The sequence below is a fragment of the Paroedura picta genome, chromosome 8 (genome assembly GCF_049243985.1).
Source record: "Paroedura picta isolate Pp20150507F chromosome 8, Ppicta_v3.0, whole genome shotgun sequence".
NCBI classification, from domain to species: domain Eukaryota; kingdom Metazoa; phylum Chordata; class Lepidosauria; order Squamata; family Gekkonidae; genus Paroedura; species Paroedura picta.
In genome coordinates, this window is record NC_135376.1 from 35,813,140 (window position 1) to 35,838,255 (window position 25,116).

The following is a 25,116-nucleotide window of genomic DNA, read 5'->3' on the forward strand; positions in this document are numbered from 1 at the left end:
ATTTAGTGAATGCATTAACAATCTCTCTGTGCTAAGCTCTAAATACTTATTCCTTTCAAAAATTCAACCTACAGTGTTCTTAAGCATTTCACAATACTTCGGGGGGGGGTAATTATTAATACTTTTGTGCCTTATGCAGCCTTAGATTCGTGCATTCTCCAAGCACACCTGAATCCTAGCTATTCATGTTCTTGGATGGTGCACTTGGAATAGCCTTAGAAAAATCCTTCTCTTCTGGGAGATGCCAGAAGAGCATTATGCTGTGTAGAATGCATGGCCATCAGTGATCCCTCAGCTTCCTCTGTAGGGAAAGGAAGCATCAGCATAAGTTGACTCGCATTTGTAGCCTTGGTGGGAGAACATGGGATTCCCATAGGACAAGCATTTGAAAATCCGAAGCAGATTCTTGTTTGGGTTAAATGTCATCTTTCCTAGTGAGGTATCTGAATTAAATTGGTCACAATTCAGTAGCAATGTTTCCTTTTCTTCCAAGAATTCTGAAGGTGTTTTGCATTTAGACAAAAGGACACAGCAAAGTTAACTCTCATCAACAAAATAAACCAGAAGACTGCTGGAACTGCTAAATAAAGATTAATCTAGTTTTGCTAATTTTCCATAATTACCTTGTCGGTCTCATGGCAACAAGGGCTGCTATAAAGGTTGTTTGGCAGAAATCACTACAGATTTCTTTGCCTTGTGGCTTCTTACAAAACATTTCCTATTCTTCCGTCTTCTGGAGATAAGTTTGCAACTGTTCCCTGCTGGCAAAATCCCACAAAGATATTTGATATGTGATTGTTGGCACAGTGTCATGATCTCCTGATCCTTGGACATCTGAGACTTGGCACATCCATGTATGTGTAGGAGACTCCTTGTATGAAAACATTTGTGTGGGAATATACAGAGCTGTGTATTTAGAATAGGAATTGTTTTCATAGCAACCATAGAAAAGGACTACTTTAAGTATGGAGGGGATATGTCTTCTTATAAACTGAATTGCACATGGTCCATTTTGGATGCTATATCTAAATGGCTTTAATATTTAAGAGTCATAAAACTCCCTTCACCATCTCAGCGTCTTTTGCTGAGGGAATGGATATTTGACTGCACTTATTCTGCCTGTCAGACAGACAAAAGCACAGAGTCTTAAATATAGACTAACTTTGCTGTGAGCACAGTTTTCACTCACAAAGCACAGTTTTCCTGCCTCATCCAGACTCGGCATTTTGGGCTGCCTAGGGAGGGGAAGCAGTGAAATCACAATCTATGGGCGGAAACCCTTCCACCTTTGGAAATGTTAGACTAGATCCAATCTATGGGGGGGGCCTTTTGTTGATTTATAATTATTGTACTTTATCAATTGTGAGCCACTTTGAGCAATTACTAAATTGGAAAGATGGCACATATGCCCAAAATAAATTAATACATAAAGATATCTAGTGTGGTATATGAAAGCCAGTGTGATGTAGTTGTTAGAGTGTCAGGCTACAATCCCCTTCTGTCATGGAAGCTTGTTGGGAAACCTTGGGCCAGTTACATGCTTTCAGCCCAACCCACCTCACAGAGCTGTTGTGAAGGTAGATAGAAGAGAGATGAATGATATAAGACATTTGGGGTCCTCATTAGGGATGGGCATGAACCAGGAAAATGGAGTTTATTTTGGTTCATGGTATGTCTGGTTCATGAGCCCTGAACCATCACAAACTTTTAGGTGCCAAACTGGTTCAGTTCATGAGGTCCATGACATAGTACACCAGCCCTCTGGTGTGTTCATGGTATCTCTGGCTGACTCTCCTCTACCTGCCTTCTAAGTCTGGTGAGGATTGGATTTACAGGATCAGAATTACAACCACCACCACCCCAAAAAAAAGGAGGTGGCCCCAGGAAAGTGCTTGCAGGGTCAGGAGTGTATAGAATGGACCCTGTGCAAGCTAGAGGCATCAACCCCACAGGGGACTTCCCCCTGGTGCTTCTCTACATGTCCTCCAAGTTATGTGCAGATTGGATTTAGGAGGTCTGTTATGACCCCCCCCCCCCTCAAGAAGATGCTGACAGGAAAGTGCTTTTGAGGAAAACGTCTGGTGCAGGTTCAAAAGTGTATAAAATAAACTCTCTGCAAGCTACCAGCACAACATTCACACGGACCTCCCCCTCCCCTGTTGTTTTTAAGTTTGCTAATTTTGATTGCATGGAGACTGTCTGAAAATGTATCCATGCGTGAACTACCACAAATAACTTGAAAGTTTATAGAAAGTTTGTGCTGGTTGACCTGCCGTGAACATCAGTTCAGGAACCCTAACCATCCAGAATTTAGTTTGTTTGTGGCCATCCCTAGTCCTCATTGGGAAGAAGGAGGGGTATACACAAAGTAAATGAATGGATGAAAATTAAAGATCTAATGTCTAGTTTAGCTGTATTTTCTGACTGTTGATGTATGGCACATTTTAAAGCAGGCTATTGGTTGCTCACTCCCCTAGATTCATTGCTGCTGGTCGCTGAGCGTTTTGATGGACCATCTAATGTAGAAACAGTCATCGGTACAATTCACACCAAGATTGCTGAAGCCATTTCTAACATGCAGGAAAACAAAGAATCTATAACAGCAAAGGTAAAAGGGAGTATTTTCTGCCATGGATATAAACTATCTCTGTATCCATTTGACCAGAATCCTCTTTCTGCCATCCATCCATGGCAAAGCAACAATGTGAATGTCCAAATAATTACTGCTACTAAAGACTGGGGAGCATTCATCCCTGGTAACTCTGTTGTGAATACTGGGTATGTTATCTGATGAGGACTCCTTGCTTGACTGGCCTTTATTTATAAACATTTGTTGCAACAATCTCTTTTCTGCCCCAGGACCAGATTCAGCCGCTCTTGAGAGTTTGAACTGACTCTCCTTCATCCCCTTCAACTTCAGCAGAATGCCACAAGTGGCATTTTTTTAGTAGAATATGATTAGTTAGAGCTGCATGGGAGGAATTAGCTCCATCATCATTCTTCAAACTGTGTCACTCACATTCTGCCAGAGTCTGAACAAGAGAATAATTTGTGCTCCAAACGCCCAGCTGCTTTTCCCATGACTCCTAAGAATTGTAACTCACAGATTTTGGTGGTGAATAAATTGGGAACTGACTGGCAAGTAGATCAGTCATTGATAGGCCAGCAGGGAGAGGGAGAGAAAGAGCTCAGCACTGTGAAGACACAAAATGCAATGTTAAAACCACAGAAATAGAGACATCACTTCTGGGGGAGACAGAAAGAATAAGAACAAAGGTATCAATAAATCTATACCTCCCAGAAGATATTTTTTCATTGTTCTTGCATGCTTCTATATCCCTGGGAGAACTGTTTTGTAATAACCACAGTAATAAACTATATGAGCAAGCTGCTGTGATGAAGCTGGATCTATTTGTCTCCCCATAAAACAAATTTCAGAACATTTTGTGTAAAACTATTAATAGTCTTAGGCTACCTCTGTTGCTGTATAAGTTGCTGTTATGGACCAGGGTGCACTAAGGGTTACACATGCCCCAGAAACTAGCAGGATTTTTCCTTGTTTTTGTGTTTGTAACCCTAGTAGTAAGTGCTTCTGCCTTTGTGAAGATTACCCCAATCCATTTCCTTTGGCACACTGTCCTATATTCAACCATTCTTACATGCCTTTTCTTAACTGGGAATTGGGCTGTCAGTATAAAACTTATGTGTGTAGAAATCAGTGTGGAGTTAGGAAGAATACAATTAACAGGAGAAACACCACATACCCATAAATTACTGGAGAAACTTGTTTAATTACCTTCAGAAATGCTTGTGTTTTCACTTTTCCAGGTCTTTCAAGGTTGCGGAAACCCCAAACTCAACACAAAGCCTTCCAATGTTGAAGATAAGAGGAGGAGGGTAAAATCCATTAGTGAAGATAAACCATCAGTGCTAGGTTTGGAGAAACTGGTGCGTACAACATTTGAATTTCCCTACTGTTTTGGAGAACTTTCTACTTGGAACAACCCATGTTGTCTGTTGCTTTAGAGCAGGAGTAGCCAACCTGTGGTCCTCCAGATGTCTATGGACTACAATTCGCATGAGCCCCAGCCAGCAAATGCTGGCAGGGGCTCATGGGAATTGTAGTCCATGGACATCTGGAGGACCACAGGTTGACTACCCCTGCTTTAGAGTATTCATTGGGTATACTGAGGACAATAATGGCTGCTTTAAGAATCAAGTGCATAGTATTCTTGTTCCAATTAATTACTCTTTAGTAGTAGATGGTGATGCTGTTAATAGTTTTGGAAATCCACCTGCAGAACCAGGTGGAATGTGAGGTGCCACTGATTCACTCCTCCCAGATCAGCATTCACATGCTTGAAGCACTTTCAGTGTCCCCATGTCTCTTTTAAGTCAGGGTTGTCTTACAGTCTGCAATGATCATGTACTATTGATCATCACAAAACCTGAAAGTATCTTGTTGATTCCCCTGAAACTTTTAAAATACTGACACTTATTCTTCCAAGAAGAGGTGAGAGCCATCTCTCAGAGCTGTCCACATTTGGTAGTTATTTCTTAATTTTTATCCTACCCCCTCAGCCCAAAGTTTGGAGCAGCTTGCATCATCAATCCATGCCATTATGTAATCATTAAAACTTACTCCAAACATAACAATAATAATATAACCAGAAACCACATTTTTAAAAACACTAACCCAATATTAAAAGAAACAGTGTAACATAAAAGGCAAAATTAAAGGAAAAATATATAAACTAGCAGTGCACTAAAATGTTAAGCAAACTAAACAGCACAATAAGATTAAGTAATTTAAGTAACTTCAAGGTAATTAATCATAATATATAAATAAGAACGCAACATCAACAACAAAACATGAAGCAGTTATTTAACACCAAGTCTGGGTGAAGAGTCTGTCTTTACTTGGTAATAGAAGCTTAACAGGGTAGCATTTGCAAGTTCTGCTGTTGGTTGAGGCCAGAGTTGTCATCAGTTGCCGCCTTTGGTGGAGAAAGTGCCAACATCAAGTCACAGCCAACTGATGGTGAACCCATAGGTGGTTTGCCACTGATGGTCTTCCTTGGTGGTCTCCCATCCAAGTACTAACCAAAGCCAACACTGCTGAGCTGTTGAGATCTGACAAGACTAGGCTCACCTGAGCCATCCAGCTACCAATTCACCTTCCTTTCTTATCCCAGGTTAGCGGCAAGCTCTTTAGCAGTTCCTGGTCTAGGCATCCTTGATGCTATTTGTGTCTTTCTTCCACTGTTTCATACATTTGGTGTTGATATCTTCCCTGTATCAGTTAATTAGTTTTCAAAAGTGGTCTGTTTTACATAGTGTCCTGCACAAGCAGGAATAACAATAGCAACCTTTTTGGTGGAGTGATAAATGCCTTTGAATATGCAAGCATTTAGACTGTAAATGCATCAATGACAACCACGTGTGTTCTTGAGCCCTGTTTCTCCTCCATCTTACAGGTTTCAGATGTGAAAGGGAAACTGAAGGATGTAAGGGACTTATGGGTGTCTCTCCCAGTCACACTTTGCAATGATAAAATATCTGGTTCTGTGAATGAGGACAAGTGCTGGAATGGAATGACTAGAGGCAGGTAAGCATGGAAAAGGTCACAGTTTGAAGGTAACTTATTTACAGTGCTAAGTACTCTCATGTCCCAACTTTATGAAGCTTTGGAGCTAATACAGGTAGGTTCCATTGCAGAGGTGGGCAGGAAAGAATAGGCATTCAAGGAGAACTAACACAATAAAGTCCCTGGAATCCTATTTTCATCTTTTATTTTTCAACCCCCCCCCCCACCCACATTTAATTATTTAGACAACGTCCATGGACAAAAAAAGGAACTAGTTTTGTGCTTCTTAGGACCATTTCAGAACCTTAAACAGAATCATGATTTACAGGGAAGATTGCAGGACTTGGCATTCCACCCATACTTAGGATTTCTTTCCCACCCATGATATAGTATTATAGTTCATCCTTGCTAAGTCTTTGTAAAAGTGCTCAAAAATTTCAGCTGAGAACCAGAATTAGAATGCTTTTACCAGAGCTGGTCCTAGGTCTAATAACTGCACTGGCTACCAGTTGAATTCCAGATGAGACTGAAGGTAATCACCTTTAAGGCCATACGCAGTCTGGGCCCAGTGTACCTGAGGGACCGCCTCGCTGTCCCTGGCCCCAAAGAAGCACATCTGACCTCAACCAGGACCAGAGATTTTTCTGTCCTGGTCCCACCTGGTGAAATGAGCTCACTGGTGGAATGAGCTCTCTGAAGAGATCGGGACCCTACCTGAACCACCACAGTTCCATAGGGCCTGCAAAATGGAGCTCTTCCACCAGGCGTTTGGTTGAGGTCGACCAACAACTCCTGCTAGGCCTCCAGAAACTCCTCCCTATGAACTGCTCCTGAATACAAACCAACTTATGAGACCATAGTTGATGACATTGTCACCACTGGTGTTAGAACTGTTGTATTGAAATGTTGTTGAAATTGTTGTTACTGGTTGTTGTGACTACTGTTACCATTCTATTGTTTGAAGTTGTTGAACTGTACTTACTGGCCCGAGCTGCAAGGGATGGCGGTGAAGGACTGAAAAAAGGAAGGAACATTCCATAAGCCATGTTGTTTGTTTTATAACAATTGTAATGCCCACATATGAGCCCCCTATCTTGAGCCAGGGCATTCAGTAATTCTTTATAGTTGGCACACTTGGCTTGTTAAGTGATTTATGGGACAAAACAATTACAGTAAGAATTTTCGTATTGTTTTAACCTAAAGCATGTTTTACTTGAACCTGTATATGACATGTTTTATACCCTGATGTAAGCCGCCTCAAGACCATTTTTGGAGAAGGATGCCTAAAAATCTCATAATTGGTTGGTTGGTTGATTAATAAGACACTAGCAATGCTAGTGAGCTGCAAAGCTTCCTATATTGTTTAAGGCAGTGGTCCCCAACCCCCGGTCTGGAGACCGAGACCGGTCCATGGATCAGTCAGTACCGGGCCATGGCTCCTCCTCATCCTCCTCCCTGGCTGCTGCCTCGGGGGCTGTCCTGCCACTCTGGCTCTGGCTCACCTTTGGTGCTCTCTGACGGCCACCATGGCTGGGGTTCCCCCTTGCCATGGCACTGCGCAGCTGCTGCTGGCAGCACCCCCCAGCGGGCGGTAAGAAGTCAGGGGCGCCGCTGGGAAAGCAAGTGGAGCAGGGGCTCAGGTGGCGGCGACGTCCCTCAGCAAAAGACTACCCCCCCCCCGGCCTCAGTAAAATTGTCAAGCATTGACCGGTCCCCGATGATAAAAAGGTTGGGGACCACTGGTTTAAGGCACTGTGTTAAACAAATTACAGTATTTGATATTCCAGAGCTTATTTCCTACATGGTATCTTCCTGTAGATATCTTCCAGATGTGATGGGTGATGGATTAGCCAATCAGATCAATAACCCAGAGGTGGAAGTAGACATTACCAAACCAGATATGACAATTCGCCAGCAGATCATGCAGTTAAAGATCATGACAAATCGCCTGCGCAATGCCTACAAAGGAAATGATGTGGATTTCCAGGATACGAGTAAGTGTGCTACAAAGAAGAGGCATCAGTCTGGAACTACAAAGGAGACACAAGTTATTTGACAGTTGGAAATCAGAGGCCTACAGAACTCTATGCAACATCAGAGGGCTTCATTCAAACAGTTTCTTCTGTGATCGTATGTTTCCTTTAAATATAGCAGCTGTATCCAGAGGCAGCCACAAGTAGGCGATAAAACTTTTGCCCCTTTCTGCTGTCAATCAAGCTTTAGAACCAAGCATAGTCAAGATGGTCAGAGATCTTGTTTGGTGGGCCAGAATCCTTAACATTTGTAACCCTGCATCTTTACAGCATGAGCCTGCTTTGTCTCATAATACAGGGAGCGTAAAGTGTCTAGCCAGCTTCTGCCTCCCTAGGTATCTGTGTGTGTATGTTGAGTGCTGTCAAGTCACTACCAGCTGGTGACAACCCTATGAATTAATGACCTCCAAAACATCCTATTAACAGCCTTGTTCAGGTCTTGCAAACTGAGAGCTGTAGGAATTTACCAGTAACATCCCCCATCTCCTCCCACTTTATCATACTAATTAGATAGTTCCTCCTTCTGTGCCTGTTGTCCTCTGGCTGTACATCTGTGACAGGGACTGCTAGTTCGGGAGGTTGCTGTCTGCCAGCCTGATCATCCATGCAAGCTAATAAAGGGCTTCACAGAATGTTGGAGGGCTAGGAAAGAGCTCTGATGGATCTTTGGTGCCATTTGACCTCCTGGGTGTTGCATCAGGCATTTGTATTGGTGCTGACACTGCAAGTATTTTAACTCCCTTTTTGTACTCTTAGATATGCTTGACATGGATATCCACCTGAAAACAGCCTCCTTGTGGCAAGTGATCTCTGCCCTACTTATAAAGCTTGAAACGGATCACTGTGCTAATCTCCACCTTGTCTGTAAGAGCCAGGTGTTGCTGTTATGCGCAAAATCCAACTTATGTTGATGATTCCAATACTAAATATTCCCAAATATTATGGGCAAAGTGTGGGGTGAAGTAATCATACAGTGACTCCACAGTGTCCCAAACACTGCATTAACCCATTCATTATGTTCACTGATTTCCGCATGTTAGCATTTTGTCAGGTGTGGGCGGTTAGACCTGGCACATGTTGCGCACAAGCAAACCCACTGGCTTACCTGAACTTTCTCTTGCACAGGTGATGACATCAGCGGCTCTGGCAGTGGAGATGGCTGTCTTGACGACGTCTGTGTCAAAAAACAGTCCAAGAGCTCTAGCACTCGGCAACCAGAGACGTATCCAATGCCTAAGCTGTCAGGACCAGGCGGCAATGGAAATAGCATAGTCTTGCCTTCCTATTTTCTTTTATTACTTTCTCTGGCTGCTGTTGTGAGACAGTACTTGTGGCGGTAACTCCTTTCTGCGGCCATGAAAGAGACTGTGGTGGTTGAGGTCTTAACTTTGCCAAAAATGTGGACTATATTTAATTCATCTTGGCAAAACGAGGGAGATAAAGGTTCTTGATTGTTTGTGATAACCTGGCAGTGCTAGAACTGGTCTTTTTCTTTTGGTCTTTTTTGAATGCTGGGCCCTTCTTTCTGTACCTCATTTTTAAAATGTCATTAATTTGCCACAGAAAGGCATCTAGAGGCCTACAACAGACCTTGGTGTAAAGATTTACTGGGGGGAAAGAACAAATGGCTCTCAAGGCAACACCATTTTTATTGACTGCAATAAAATACTGCAAGTATCTAGTCATATTTAACGGTAGCCATGAGTGTGCTAAGTCGGTTTAGAACAACACATCTTTTTAATTTAAAGAATTTCAAAGTGCTGTAGTGGAGGGGGGGAGAGATCAGTTCATAATTTTCCATTATGCAAGTGGCGAATGGTCCTTCCTTTCCCTTGATGTCAGAATACATATTCTGTATGCTACTGTAAGCCTGATTAGCAAAAAGATTCATTATCCTGGAATCGGGAACAAAAATCTTTTAATTCACAATATGTGTGCTAAAAACAGGTATTCAAAATCAGTTACCATGTCTCCTGCATAACAGCGATTGGAAGTAAGGGTTAGTTTTTACATGATCCTGGGGAAAGAGCAGTCAAACTGATAAAATGCAATACAGAATCACAGTATGCAATATTACCATAAAAATATGCATGGGAAGCCTTCTGTCTGGAAAGCTTTGCTTCCAGTTGATGAAAATCTTCCAGTTATTATCAGTGATAATGGTCAACTTTTACCAAAGGGATAATGCAAGGAAACTGTTCTGTGAGGTTTTGTGTACTGTTACTTGTTCCATTTGCAAGTTCTTAAGGCAACTTTGACAGGACCAGGGAACATTTGGGCTGCATTCAGACAACAAACTATGACTTGTTTAAACTACCAACTGTGGCACAAACCATGGATAGTTTACTGGATGTAAAAAAAAGGACTAGAGTTTATTCCTAAATCCTGGTTAACTTTGCTGCTTGCCTCTTTTTTGACCTCTAAGCAGAATTCCCAGTTGCTATCCCAAGCTCCCTTGCATTGCCAAGCTGCTGGCAGAGCTTCACAGCACATACAGCCCATTTGTTATTGGTCAAACTGCAATAAATGGGAGGGATACTTTGAGGGTAATCTTATGGAATACAAGCCTCCCTCTCCTCCTCTTTTCTTTTAGCTCAGGACCATCCCCTTCCTCTTTTCGATGTAAATGCTTCCTGGAATTTCTGGATTTTAAAATTCTGAAACAAAACCTTTTTACAGCATTCCCACATAACTTTCTCTATAGCTAACCATAGTCCCCCTTCCCCTTTTCAACCAGCCACCAGTGTTTCCTGTAAACGGCTGTTTCAAACAAAGTAGATTTCTCCAGCCCTCCCCCGTTTTCTGTTTTACTGCCTTTTACATTCCCCCTCAGGAGAAACTGAAATCTTTGAAGCCACATTCCTGTTTTCTGCATCATCCCTAGCAGAGGAAGAACATAAAGTGAAGGAAAAGGAAAAGACTGGAGTGCTTAGAGTACCATTTATAGCTAAGTGCAGCTGGACGAGTAAGGTTTTCTGTTGATATGTGCTTTCTTCTGCATGTATAGTTGGCTAAGAGGGTTAGTACTACTGAACAAACTGAGATTTCTGCATTCAAACACCACAAACCAAAATTAATACAATCCATGGTTAAGACTCAATGTACAAACTATGGTTTAGAAAACCACAGCTTGGGCAGCCTGCATTCAGACATCACACTAAGCCAAAGTTTATCAAACCAGAAGAAAAAGAATTGGTTCTTATTATGCCGCTTTTCTTTACCTGAAGGAGTCTCAGAATGGCTTACAATTGCCTTCCCTTTCCTCTCCCCACAACAGATGCCCTGTGAGGGAGGTGAGGCTGAGAGAGCAATGAGATTACTGCTTGGTTAGAACAGCTTTATCAGTGCTGTGGCGAGCCAAAGTCACCCAGCTGGCTGCATGTGGGGGAGCGCGGAATCAAACCTGGCTCGCCAGATTAAAGTCCGTGCTCCTAACCACTACACCAAACTGGCACCATTGATTATAACCTGGTTTATGGTGACATCTGCATGCATCCATTAGCAAATATCCCTGGAAGTTCACTTGATTACAATATCGGATTCTCAAAGAATTGCAGGTTTTTATTCTGCCCCATGTTCTAACAGCTATATTAAAGGAAGTGGACTCAGAATGGTGTAACTCTGTTTAAGATTGAACTATCAACCAAGCAAACACTTTGTAATTGGTATTAATCTTGTGCTCTCTAACCATTGTTTAGTACCACCTTACCACTTCTGTCATTTTACTCCTTGATTGTTGTTACATATTTGCCAGGAATGTTGGTATTCAGAAGGTTGAGGGGGTAGAGTAGTGGAAGTCTGACCACAAGAGTGTCTGTCTGCCAATTTACACAGTTATGTACACATAGGTATTGCTCTGTTGGAGATCTATGCTTCCACAGCTCCCAGGTTGGGGGCTTAGGTTTATTTGACCTATAACCATAAGTATATATATTTTTTCAAAGCTATCTAGCATATCAAGGGAATTCTACTGAACAACTGGATGATAGCGATGTTTTGACATAAGCTTTGCTGTTAATTCATTATTGCATATCATTATTTTTATTTCTTTCTGCAGCAGGGGCAATATGGAGGCTATTTTTTCCATTAAACATATATAGAGAGACTTTGCATAATGCTAAAATATTTCTGTTCAATACATTGCATCAAAGACAACTGTGTGTCCTGATAACAAAGAGTTTTAAAAGGCAGAACTACTGAAGCTGGCATTAATCATAACAAACGGGGAAGTATTTCTAGGATCACATCATTAGAGGCAGTGAATGCGAGAAAATTAATTCCATTGAAGAATCACTCTTGTGCTTTGTTTTTCTATAATGCCAGGAGAAAATGTCTTTCCTAATCACCCCAATCAGTATTGGAGACTGCCAATCATATTGAGATGGTATTTTCAAAACTCAAGCAGAACCTGGTGCCAGCAAAACACACCTGCTTTTGTACACATTATTTTCAATGCTTTTTGAGCAGAACAATAACCCATCCACTTTCATTATTGATCCTGTCCATCTGCTACATTAATTTTTGTTTTCAATGATGCCATTCTTAAAATAATTCCAAATACAAATGAGGCATGGAAATCAAATATCCTGCCTCCTTTGAACCTAATTTTTCAACTCTCAGAGCAACTAGAATGCCACATTCAAACAGTGTTGTGTGTAGCCATCTGTTGCTTAAACTGCTGTTAAATAAACTTGGCAGATAATTTCTCCTGCACAATGTGGAAGAAATAACACTGCATGTGGACCTTCCCCACCTCAAAGTCAAAAATCTTTGCCAATCTGCTGGAGAGCTGTAAACTTACAGTTCCAGGGTCTTGTGATTCAACCAAACTTGATTGTGGGTCTTCCCCAATCACATTCAAAGCAAAGAGTGGAGAGGTACAATTTTTAGAGCCAAAGAAAAATGGAAACAAGGTACTCTGTAGCCCCCCTCCCATTTTCCAATTTACTGCTTACATCCCCATAGTCTCTTCTCCTAGATACTTTTTTCTAGGCAGAGTCTCTTCTGGTACTGCTAGAAATCAGATAAAGAAAAAGTGTTCTTGGGGAGAAGCTAGGGAAAGTACCCCATGGGAAGAGTTAAGCATCTATGCACCTTTTGCTCTAATCATTGGGACACGCATACACATTCCTTGCTCTCTTTTTTATGAAGAGAAGACTTGTACAATCACACATAGGTGGGTCACAAGTCTCAAGTACTGCATCTCATGATCACAGGATCTGAAGGTTTTGTGATTTTTAAAGGTTATTTTTGTTGATAAAGATGGATGTGTTTGAAAGCACTTTGCTGTAAGGGATACTAATCAAGCGAAGAAACTGAGCACCAAGACCCCTTGAAAAGCTGTCAAGTTGTCAACAAGAAACCAGAGTTGTGGACATACAAGCTATTATTTTTTTGTGCCATAATGTCTATTTTAACAGAGGGTATGTCAATACAGGCTTTACAAGCGCTGATATTTATCCTTTACAAATGACAAACAACCGGTTCTTTTCTGGTGGGCTTGTTAGGGAGTTAAAGTACAACTATAGCCAGAGTACACCTTTGTGTTTGTTTTTTTTTAATGCAGTTCTCTCTGCAAAGTTAAGATTTATTTCACTTATTGACATACTTGGCCATTTATACATTTCTTTTGGTTACCAAGGTACTTGTAACTGTCTTGCACTGTTGAACTATGTTCTTTGAATCCTTGTATAAATAAAAAAAAAAGGCTGGCGACTTAAAACTATATGAATACCTCTTGCAACAAAATGCTATTTTATTTCTTACACTTTTATTGAGTTTCAACAGCAACATGTGCCAGAGGAGCACCATAAATACTGAAGTACACAACAGCTTTCACTATGTAATGCCTAAATATATGCTGCAGGCAAAATTGTATGATGACTGTATAGGTGTTGTCTACTCTGCCAAGGAATTGTATTGGTAGGAAAACGAGGTTGCACTTACCTGTAACCGTTGTTCATCTCATGACCTTCTGTACAGTCCCAAATGGAGACTGCAAGATTTTAAGCCTGCCACAGAGAAGAGCTTCCAAGCTTTTAAAGAAGCTTCTAGGCTCTAGAAGTGCTCCCTTTTTCATCATTCTGGCTTCTGTACAGTCCCACATGGGATAATAGCAAACTCACATACCAGAGGAGGAGGGTGTTGGCTGATCAGTGAAACATCACCTGTAATGCTACCTTTCCCACTGCTGCTGCATTGTAGAGTCCATATTTATCAAATAGTGCTTGATGAATGTTAAAGGAATGGACCATGTTGCTGCTTTGCATATGTTCTCCAGCACAAGATTGGCTTGAAATACTGCCTGTGCCCTCATGGAGTGAGCTTTCAGAGGAATGAGGCTAGACACCTTAACTTCAGCATAAGCTGTTCTAACTGCCAAGACCACCTATCTAGAGAGAGATTGTGCCGATGAGGCTCTCCTTTTATTTTATCCCCTGAAACAAAGTTTGTCTTTCCTGAATTCCTGTGTCCTTTTTAAATAAAAAAGGAATGCCCACGACACATCTAAGTGTGTAATGTTTGTTCTGAAGTTGACATCAAAGATGGGTAGAACACTGGAGGGTTGCAGTTGGTTAAGGCAAAAGTGTGATACCACCTTGGGAAGAAACTCCATCTTGATAAAGGGAGCCTCACACCTGAAGTGCCCGTAGTTCTCCCACCCTTCTAACACATGTGACTGCCACTAAGAAGGTCGTCCTATATGAAATAAAGGACAAAGCAAAACTAGCCATTGGTTCAAGTAGTTTATACATTAATTTTGATACAAAGAGTAACAAACTGCTTTTGGGAAACCATGGATACAACAGATGGAAATGTGTTAAGCAAACTTTTAAAGAATTTTTAAATTATTATTCAGGACTGGAAAAAACTGATTTGTCTCCAATTGGGTCATGGTATGCAGAGATGGTGACTAGGTTAACTTTTATCAATGACGCAGCCAAGCCACCTTCTTTCCATTCCCAGGGATAGTAAAAAAAAAAATCTTGCTCAAACTGCAGGATCGCAGGTTGAACTTTTGCCATTGTTGTGGGTTACAAGAATCTGTTATGACTTGCTTGACTTTTTTGAAAAGTTTCCTACTTTAGGGTTACCCAAGTGGATAGATAAAACAGTCCTACTTTTGGGTGGCAAACAGGGCCTATTTTTAAGGAGTTAGTTTCCACAGAGTAGGGGGACCATGCTCTTCTGGGCCAGCAGGGGGACAGAAGGAAGCATGAGATATATGCTTATATTTTTGGAACTACCTTGTGCAGAATTCCAAAAGAGAAATACAGAAACAACAGCTGTGCCATCACCACTGGAAGTGAATCCTCCTTCCTAGCTGTTCCGGAAAAGAAGAGGAAGCATTTCTTGTCTGATTGTTTTTGAAAATTAGGGTCAGGTAGTGATTTAGTATGGACCCACCCTTGATCTACGTTTGCATCACTACTCAGACTGTTTGTGTGGACAGGCTATGTGAACAGCTGTAATCTGCATCCCATGTCTTATTGCCCACTGCCATATGAGCGTGGGCTTCTCTGCACAGGTGAAGGAATCCTGTGCCTCCTTGTTTGTTCAGGTAGAATTTTACAGTGACAACAGTTGCTACCAGGACAAAACATCCTCTGATCATCTCCATAAAAGTAGTATGAGTAAGTTTGCTGGCCCTCAAATCTAACAGATTAATATGATAGGTAGACCTTTTCTGGTCCATAACCCCACTCTCATTAACTTCTAGATGAGCTATAAAATGTTCTGCTATTTAGGTCCATACATAAAGGTTATAATGTTAACATCAGATGACCAAACTAATCTTTGTCCTCTCTATTTTGGTTAACTTACTTTTTCCAGTAACTCATCCACATGTAAAACTCTGCCCTATTTTCAGGTATGTGTGATTCAGTTGCCAAGTGGCTCTCATCTGTAGCTGGTTTTGAGGAAGGAGATGCAAGAACAGTAAAACAGGACTGCCCTTGGGAAATATGATTCATATAGCACCACCAGCTTGTATTTGTCAGTATTGCAAGCAAAGAAAACAGATGAGCTTTTCCCAAATACCAAAAAGTCATAAATCCAAGCCAATTCTGAACCTAGCAGGATGAAATTGTTCCATCTCTTTTCACCTTTTTAAGTGGGTTTAAGATTACAGCTTGAGTATGCTAAAGCCCCTTGTCATGATTCCAAGAATCACATGCGTAGTAGAATGTTGTACACACCACCTGCACTGTTGTTTAAAGCAAGAGGCTAATGTAAAAGCTTGTGTGCTGCTGTTATTTCACAATGGGGATGCTATTCAAAGGGATTGGGTGCCAAGATCAATCAAGCAACAGAGATCCATGCATGTAGAAAGGTTTTTCTATACAGAAATCTGCACTATGGGGAATAATTGTTGTTATTTCTAGTTTTAAAGGATAAGATTTTAGGGTAAATGTTTTAATGTTATTGGCTAACTTGTACTATTTTAAATTTTTATTCAGGGATTGTATATATTGAATCAAAATATAATCAAAATATAATCTGTCCTGAGTTCCCAAAGATGGGGCAAACTATAAATCCCATAAACAATAGGCTGCTATTACAGAGAATAACCTGTATACATTACCAGCTTTTGCACAGAGCTGTTAAGAAAGACCCTTGTAATAGGAAGTCATTACTATCAGAAAAACAAGGGTGCACCGCCTTTTAAAAGTATTCCATTTAAACTGCTCTGTTTAGTATACGCATAGGAATTTTTAAAAGTTTGCACAGAGACAATAATTATATAATTATATAATCTAATCTCTATATAAATATTTTTTTAAACTCTGGGTGAATGGCTTGATTCAATACTCATTACAAGTATGTGAAGTAGACAAGCTTAATTTGGTTGACACTATAATGAAAATCACAGTAATTAAACAATATTGCGGTAAAAATCAAATATTTTACATGGAATACTACTATATAAAAGAACAATGAAATAATATGTGTTCTATTTGTTTATTGTTAAGAAAATTAAAATACTTCAAAAATAAATTTACAATGCAACATGTAAAATTATAATACACACAGAATAATACAAATTGTGCACAATATAGCAACAGTGGTAGCACAGTAAAATAAATTGGTGATCTTCAAATACTACTGTACTGGAATATGGCTCAGAAGCTCTGCTCGGGCTTTTTTCACACTATATAGAAACCAAATGGCCAACTGCAACAGGACCTGTAACTGTATGGTCACAATTGCATAGCTGCCAAGATGATTCACTATCGGTCAGTCCATATTTGAAAATAATGGCTCCTGGTAAGACTACCAAATGTTTGACAATTAAACTTCTGTTAAGATCAACTACATTTCCTGTTTAACTAAAACATAGAATTTGGGTCGCAAACAACTGACTCAGGCCCTCAAGTCCATATCCTAAATATTTCAGCAAAGGGTTTGATCCTTAAGTTAAATTAAGGACTAGGAAGGGCATGCCTCAAGAGTTTGCTGGACCAGTATTTATTTTCCTATTAAATCTACATTGGGAAGGAGTCTACCTAATTAACTCCTCCATAAGCGTGTTGAAAACAAAACTGCTAAATCTCCATAAAGGCAATATGCAAATTCTGGATTCTTTTGGAGATGTATACTCTGTGGAAGGGACCACATGTACTAAAAGGCTATTTCCTGGAGTTTCCACTGGAAATTGTAGTGTTATGCAAAATATACAAGTAACTATACTGGCCAAGAGATGTTGGCACTGAAAGGACATGGACAAATGGACTTTTGACCTTGGCGGCTTCTACCTGCTTGAGGTCACCCATCAAATCCCAGGCCAAAATCTTGAACTAATTATGTACTTCATGTTATAAAGGTTTAGTTTCATGCGCGTTCAAAGAAGCTGAGTTTCAGTAGGTCACTACTACAACTGTGAATTAAATCACCTAGCAACTGTCTGTTTTAAAATACATCAAATGGCTTTTTACTCCTGCTGCTACAAAATGCAAGTGTTCCACAAAGTCACATTTTCTAGTCTCTTCGTCTTCCTTGTATTGCATTGTTCACATCAAGTTGCAGCAGGATACCAAGTAAAAATGCTGACATTTAAATGTAACTATAGTTCCCTGTGTAAGGGAGATCCGCCTGAGTACTGGTTTCCCCGGTAACAATAATCAGCTTGTCTTCTTTTAGTTTCTTTCTCTCTTTCTCTTTCTCTTTCTCTTTCTTTTTAGGTTTGGCGCCTCCATCTTTGCCTTCTTTTCCCTGCTTTCGCTTTTCAGTTGGAGCTGCTTTGCCTTTTGACCGGAGCTTTCGCCTTACTGTGGGTAAAAGAAACCCCAAACAAAATACACCTTTATTACATGAGATTATCATGAAGTTATTAGTTACAAATCTTCAAGGTAGTGAATTACAGAAGGGTGATTATTTAAGAACAATTGCCTTTGGTACAAAGAACTCTTAGAATATTTCAGACAAGCACTTAATGAGCATGTTCTCCAGTGACAATGGAACTATACACTGATCACTGGTGGCCCAGCTCAGATCCAGCTGACCCAAATCCTGTGCACATCTTTCTCAATAGAAGTAGGGGCTTCCCTCACCATCCAAAAGTGCCCAACACTATCCTTTTTTGCAAAACCCACCCAGGGCCATCAAGAAACCCCGGGGTTCCACAAAACCCTGGTTGAGAAAGCCTGCTTTTAGGGTCATTGTCTTGCTGGAATGTGAAACTTCAACCCAGTTTCAAATCTCTGGCAGACTGGAACAGGTTTTCCTCAAGAACTGCCCTGTATTTAGTGCCATCCATCTTTCCTTCAATCCTGACCAGTTGTCCTATCCTTGCCAATGCTGCGATTGACAAGCCAAGGAGCGGAGGGGGAAGTTTGGATTGTTTTCCCTTGCAGCCTTGTCAAGAGGCAAAAAGCTGCGATGGGGCAGAGGGAAAACATAGGCGGGGTCTCCCTACGAGGGCTGCAAACACAATATTTATCATCCCGCATTTGCAAGCTGAAAGCCACTCATGTTTTACCACTCCATGCAGAAATGGACAAACTTTCTCATTGGTAGAGGGGTTGCTGAACTGTTCTTCAGGCCCCAGAGTGATCAAATCTTCAACACTAGAAATGTGTAATCATAAAAAATATATTGTAGTTCATTATTTTCCTAAAGCTTAATATCCCTTGAAAATCTTATGCCAACTAACAGTTTCCAGCCTCCAGGAGCCAATTTGGTGTAGTGGTTAAAATAGGTAGCCTTTAAACGGGAGAACTGGATTTGAATCCCTGCTCCTTCATATAAACCAGCTGGATGGTGTCAGACTAGTCACAGTCCTGTTAGAATTGTTCTCACACAGTTCTGTCAGGACTCTCAGTCCCACCTACCTCACAGGTTGTCTGTTGTCGGGAGAGGATGGGAATTGTAAGCCACTTTGAGACTCCTTCAGGTAATGAAAAGCTAGTTATAAAAACCAACTCTTACTCCTTCCTTTTCTTCACCCTCTCCTCAGTTTTTAAAACACATGGACATTTCTTTGCTTGGTTAGTTTCTAGCCCATAGAAGAGTTGTGTGATTTTGTTAAATTTACATTGTTTATACCCTAGACTTCAAATTAATGCTCCTCCATTTGTAATATAGAAGCATAACCATCAACAAAAGTATCAATATTTAAAAGCATCCAATACAAACCAAGTTCTTTAACTGCAGCTTTGAAACCAATAATAAGACTACAAAGCAATACAGCAATCCCAGCCACAAAGAAAAGAAAAATCCAGCAGCAACATCATATTGGTACCATTACTGAACAGGATGAACCAACAGAAAGCTAAGTTTGCTTAGTGAAAACTTACCCTCTGTTTCCTCTATTATTGGCTCCAATTCTGATTCTTCATCAGACTCGGATGAAGATGGATCATCTTTTGCAGCAGTAAAACAAGGTGCAAAGACATTTCAGAATGTTCAAAGGAAGAAGATATTGTGACTGCCTCAAAGGAACTGTTCCTTCTATGGATATTTGAAATGAAGCTTCTATACACTATTAATTATACACTCAATTTATTGGGATATTGGCAATAACAAAGCATTCTCATCTTATTCCATACATTTCTTACAGGGCACATGTTTCTATTTTGACAATAATTTCAAAACATATTATACAGCAAATAAAAAAAATGACATCATTTTAAACTTCAGTGGGTTTGTAGCTGGTCTTTACACAGACACAGTTCTATGAGACATACGTTCACATGAACAGTTAACTCCATGCTAATGTTTAGCATATACTTCAACTCCAGCTGTGTTGTCCTTGAGAAAAAAATTAAAAATTAAGACAGGGCAACCACAGACACTCCTCTTTGAAGAGAAATGTGTCCTCTCTATTATAGAACAGTTTGTTCATGGAAATGTTTGTTCACCACCAGTCCCCTCTATGGGACAAAGCCAATAAAAATAGTGCAGTGCTTCTCCAAACACACTTCTCCTTGATGAGAAAAATGGGGGATGTGCTCTTTTACAGTGATGAGGTACATACTGTTAATAACTAAAACTGGTCAATAACGTTCATGTGAGCATATCCTCATATGATCACAATGATCACTGGAAATGTAACAAATGAATAACTAGCAACTGTTGCTACCAAACATTTTTACATTCATATTTACTTAAACTAAGGATTTTTGCAGTTGTTCACAAGATGTTTGGGGAGAACTTTTTTTGTTGTCTTTGTTGCTCTTTGACAGAAGCTGTGGAGATGGAATATATCAGATCTCTCTTCAATGCTGTTTAACAATCTAAGGGCTTTGTTCTGATGGCGAGCTCAACAAGCTGTTTAAGTCCAGTGATGGAATGCTGTTTATAAACTTGGGTTCAAATACTTGCTCCACCACAGAATCACAGAGTGATTTTCAGCAAGTCACTAACTCTCAATCTTCACTGCGTAACTGTATAAAGCCAATGATAACGCTGTTGGGATATCTCCTCCAGAATGAGATTCCCCTCCCTCTACATTTTCAGCATAAGCATTGAGGGCAGAAGATGGATCAGTGAATGCTTCTGCAGAACAAATGATAGAAGATTCCTATTTGCTGGCTTGCTTTCTTATCTAGCCTGGCATGTACAGCCATCACCCAGCAAAGTTCAAATACGGTTAAACTTGAGGAATATAACAAACACAGTTTTCTGTCTGAAGCAAGTGGTACAGTGGTCTGAAGCATCTTTGTACAGTTCTTTGTCATCAAAGTATCCCTCGCCAAACTAACATACTTAGCATCAGTTCCTCATAAGTAACAGAATGGTAGATCCATGTCCCAGTATAGTAACCTGAAACCTTTACCAGTATCATCTATGGCACACTGTTCAGTAAAGAAACAACAATAACAAGCCAGCATCTTCCTGGCTTTTCCAGTATACTTGTCAGCAGTATGACTTAAAAAATCTGATTTTCAGTACTGGCACCTCTCTGTTTCAGTATCTGAGAGACAGACAGACTTATGCTTGATAGCTCCCATCCAATGAAATGTCTTCACCAAGTTCTCCATACTGTTAATAACTTCATTCTTCTTTGTGTCTTCATTCTTCAATCAGACTTTAAGGACTTTATGAGTATTTTTTTTTATAACATAATAGACAAGTTTCCAAATCTAATTCCAGGAGAACTGAATAGTATCCCTTCTAGAAAACATAGTATCAGGTCCACTTCAAATATAGGTACAGATTACACAATCTTCACTTTTTCTGTATGCGCAGAATGAATGTAGCCCATTTATGTATCTTTTTCCAGGGTTTTAATTCATTTGAACGAGGCTTCTGATCTAATTTCAACAGCTTAATACCTATAGAACAGTGGTCCCCAACCTGCGGGCCGTGGCCCGGTGCCGGGCCGCGAAGGCCATGGCGCCGGGCCGCAGGTCCCTCTCCCCGCCCCCCCCCCCGCAGTAAAAAACTTCCCTGGCCGCAAGCTTGCGGCCCGGGAAGCTTCTTACTGCGGGAGGGCGGGGAGAGGGAAGCAGGGCCGGCCGCACCCGTGTGGGCGAGTGCGGCCCGATACGTGGGTGCGGCCCGCGGGCACGGCCCGATGAGCGGGCGCGGCCCGCAGGTGCAGCCCGATGCGCGGGCGCGGCCGATGCGTGGGCGTGGCCCGCGCAGGCCGCGGGCCGCGCCCCGATACCCTGCCGGTCCCCAACCTCAGAAAGGTTGGGGACCACTGCTATAGAATACATTTCTGACAGCAGAAATCCTCTTCCAATATAATCTGTAAACCGCCCGTGGCGCCACGGGCACCACGGACTAAATAAAACAGTAAGGGGTTCTGGGGCGGGATGAGTCCGGGATGAGGAAGGGTCCAGATTGGACCCTTCCTCATGACAGACAATCGGAGGGACCGATTGGTCCCTCCGATTCCCAGTCCCAGGAACTGCGAGCCGCGCACAGCGCGGCTCGCAGTTGCTCCCGGCCTGATGTGGCAAGAGGCGCTTTGCGGCGCCGCTTTTCAGGGGGGGGATTCTGAGAGAGGGGGTGGGTGGGTGGGTGGGAGCGTGTCCCTTACCCTTCCCCCTTCTCCCCTTTCAAAGCCCGCCCAAAGACTGCAGGTAGTCCCCCCCCCCCAAACCCACTCTCACTGCTAGCGCCCATTGCATTTCGAACTGCAATGGGCTTGATTACTAGTTATCCAATATAATTAAAGAGTCTGGTCTTTGCTATGATGACATTCTTTTCTCAGAGAACTAGCTGACCTTAAAGGCTAGCTCTTTCAGAAATGCTAATCTTGCCTCCTATAACCTTATAGGGGCCAAGGGAAGGAGCTGACATTCTGTAAACTCTGCTTTCCATTTACAATATACAGAGATAATTCCAAAAATATAACGTATCTTCTTGTCCCATTCCCAACTAGCTTTCATTTTAAAAGTACAATATCCTGCAGAGAGAGGAAACAGATTCCATCCAAATATTTATATCAAGCAAATTTCATGCAATTTTCATCATTTATTTAAGTCACATAATGAGGGCACACACATTATTCTGATGAATTCTAGAACTATTCTTTTACAATGGACACATGTTATGTGACCTAAGCTTCAAATTAAATCAACATTTTTCATGGAATCTAGACTACACACAGTAGATGTAAGGCTGATAATCTAAAGGAAATCTGAAGGAAGTTCAAGGTGGCACAACATGACACATTTATATTTGACTTCGGTTTGTTGTCGTGCAGAATCAGCAAAAAACATTGTATAGACTTTACCTAAACCCAATCATCTTATCCCTTTGGTGCCTCTTAATAATTGTGAAACAGCCTTGGGGGACGGACTGTCTGGCCTCTCCAGGGCCAATCAGGGTGCAGCCAGCTGCACACCGATTGGCCCTGCCCCTAAAGCTCCCGCCCTCCCTGTCCAAGTTGGAATAGGGCCAATCAGGGTGCAGCCAGCTGCACCCTGATTGGCCCTGCCCCTATAGCTCCCACCCTCCATCACCAAGCCCTCACCCCTTGACTCACAGACATGCCTGGCTGCTACAGCTAGTCAGTCGGTAACTCCTCCGCTCCACTTGCAGGGCCCCAGATAAGACGCCCGGCCGGGGGGGGGGGGGGGAGAGTGCTTCCCAAAGGCCTTCAAAGGCCTCGCGCAGGCCCCAGGTGTGCTTTCTAGGCCTTTGGGAAGCCATCCCGCTGAGGGGGGAGGGGCGCTTCCCAAAGCCCTGCAAAGGCCTCACACAGGCCCCAGGTGTGCTTTCAAGGCCTTTGGGAAGCCATCCAGCCAAGGGGGGTGGGGGGGAGAGGGAGCGCTTCCAAAAGGCCTGCACAGGCCCCGGGGGTTACCCTTTCAAAGCCAATCGTTTTGGAATAAGTGCACAATTATGACTTGATTTCGCACATCAGAACCTGATGCTGATGCATAGTGGGTTTCTTCAAACAATACAAAATCCACATGGAAGCGGCCCAAAGCACTCCATGGTGGCATTCCGCATTGAAAATATAACATTTGTAAGCAAGCTATCACATGACTGGGAATTACTGGATCATGTCCCACCAGAAACTCCCCACAAAGAGTAGGAAGTGAGCTGACCAAATCACATTTATTGTGACCAATTTAGGAGACGATCTCTGGCTCAGTGACAGAGCATCTGTGTTGGATGCAGAAGGTCCCAGCCTCAATCCCCAACATCTCCAGTTAAAAGGATCACATACTAGCAATGTGAAAGTCCTTAATTTGAAAGGACCTGGAGAACCATTGTCACTCACAGCAGACAATACTGAACTTGAAAGACCAACAATCTGACTGTGGCTAAGACACCTTCATGTGCCTGAGGAAGTTCCATGTGTTCACCCAGCACACTGACTTGCCTACCAATGCTATTCTTTCCACCTGGAGCACTGCCACACATAACTATTTTGCTTTTGAAAGCCTGCATGTTTGAATGAGAGTTAGATGACAAATACATTAAAAATGTACACCAAAAAAAAGGAAATAAACAGGTACATAGCCTGACCATGATTCAGCAGTTTCAATAAACACCTCAGGCACAGTTTCAATAAGCACCTCTATGTACATAGAACATTTATTTTCATAGAGGACAGATAAAACTCCAGTGCCTCCTGGGCTCTGTATTGATCCCATTGTGTCCAAAACTATATGCCTCTTCTGTTCCATTCTACTTTACCCAGAGATAAGTGGTGCAGTTGAGTTTTGTACATATTAGTTGTCTTGGGATTATTCACACCTTGCAACATTTCAGCTTATTTTTTCCATTTCCAGAGTCAATTATGTTTACAACAGAACTGCAAGTGGATTCCAGAACTCATTTACCTCAATTTCTTCTTCTGTAAAGTTAACATTTACAGACCCACAAGACTCAAGATAACACAACATATTGGTGAATCCACAGGTAAAATTCTGAGCATTTTCCCATGGTAAAGTCTGTGTGTTCTTTCTGACAAACTATGTGCACTACAAGTCTTTCCAAGAGGGACATAATGCATCTGAGTCAATTAACTAGCAAAAAAACTATGGAGGCTAAAACCTAAAATTAATAAAATATTTTTTTCTTCCAAAAACTAGACATAGGACAAATAGATGGGTTTATCCACCACAGATATGTCACTAATCTATCATACTTTGATTCATTTTTCTTTGCAAGATCTGATTCTGCTCCTCTAACAAATTATTAGATTATTTAATAACAGATGCTGCTTCAAAATAGAGAAGTGAGTCAAACACTATGGGCGACTAACCTTTGTAGCAACCATAGCAATAGAACTCGGCCCAGCAATGTTGTTTTAACAACAACATTGTTGTTCCAGACACCTTGGCTTTGCATCCCACCGTCAAAACAAACCATACCTGATAGCAAGCACTCTCGTTTATGACGTTCATTCCACGCTTTCACTTTACAAGACTTGCTGCAGGTAAAGCTCTCATAGCAGCGTGTGCAAGGTGTGAGGTTCACACCTACGGATCGCCCACACTGATAGCAATATTTAAAGAAAGGACTGCAATAGAGAAATGTAAAAAAACAAATTAGTTAATTATTTACACTATGTGGAAAACCACTGGG

The 25,116-nt window shown here is 41.5% G+C and overlaps 2 protein-coding genes across 3 annotated transcripts in view; one reads left to right on the forward strand and one right to left on the reverse strand.

The window, feature by feature from the left end:
- GPC1 (glypican 1) overlaps positions 1-14,122 on the forward strand; it is a 221,066-nt gene extending 206,944 nt beyond the window's left edge. Inside the window, exons 5-9 of the mRNA XM_077349008.1 lie at positions 2,478-2,608; positions 3,829-3,948; positions 5,478-5,608; positions 7,406-7,581; positions 8,746-14,122. Of these exons, the coding sequence (XP_077205123.1) occupies positions 2,478-2,608; positions 3,829-3,948; positions 5,478-5,608; positions 7,406-7,581; positions 8,746-8,960 (773 nt within the window). The 3' untranslated portion in view covers positions 8,961-14,122. The remainder of the gene's footprint in view (positions 1-2,477; positions 2,609-3,828; positions 3,949-5,477; positions 5,609-7,405; positions 7,582-8,745) is intronic.
- Positions 14,123-16,567: 2,445 nt separating this feature from the next.
- The window catches only part of ANKMY1 (ankyrin repeat and MYND domain containing 1), a 46,187-nt gene continuing 37,638 nt past the window's right edge, over positions 16,568-25,116 (reverse strand). The window contains exons 16-18 of one of the 2 annotated variants that reach the window (XM_077349006.1): positions 24,903-25,051; positions 19,416-19,481; positions 16,568-17,888 (exon numbers count right to left, since the gene is read on the reverse strand). In XM_077349006.1, the coding sequence (XP_077205121.1) occupies positions 17,674-17,888; positions 19,416-19,481; positions 24,903-25,051 (430 nt within the window). In that variant the 3' untranslated portion in view covers positions 16,568-17,673. The remainder of the gene's footprint in view (positions 17,889-19,415; positions 19,482-24,902; positions 25,052-25,116) is intronic. The other variant, XM_077349007.1, reaches the window with a different exon arrangement.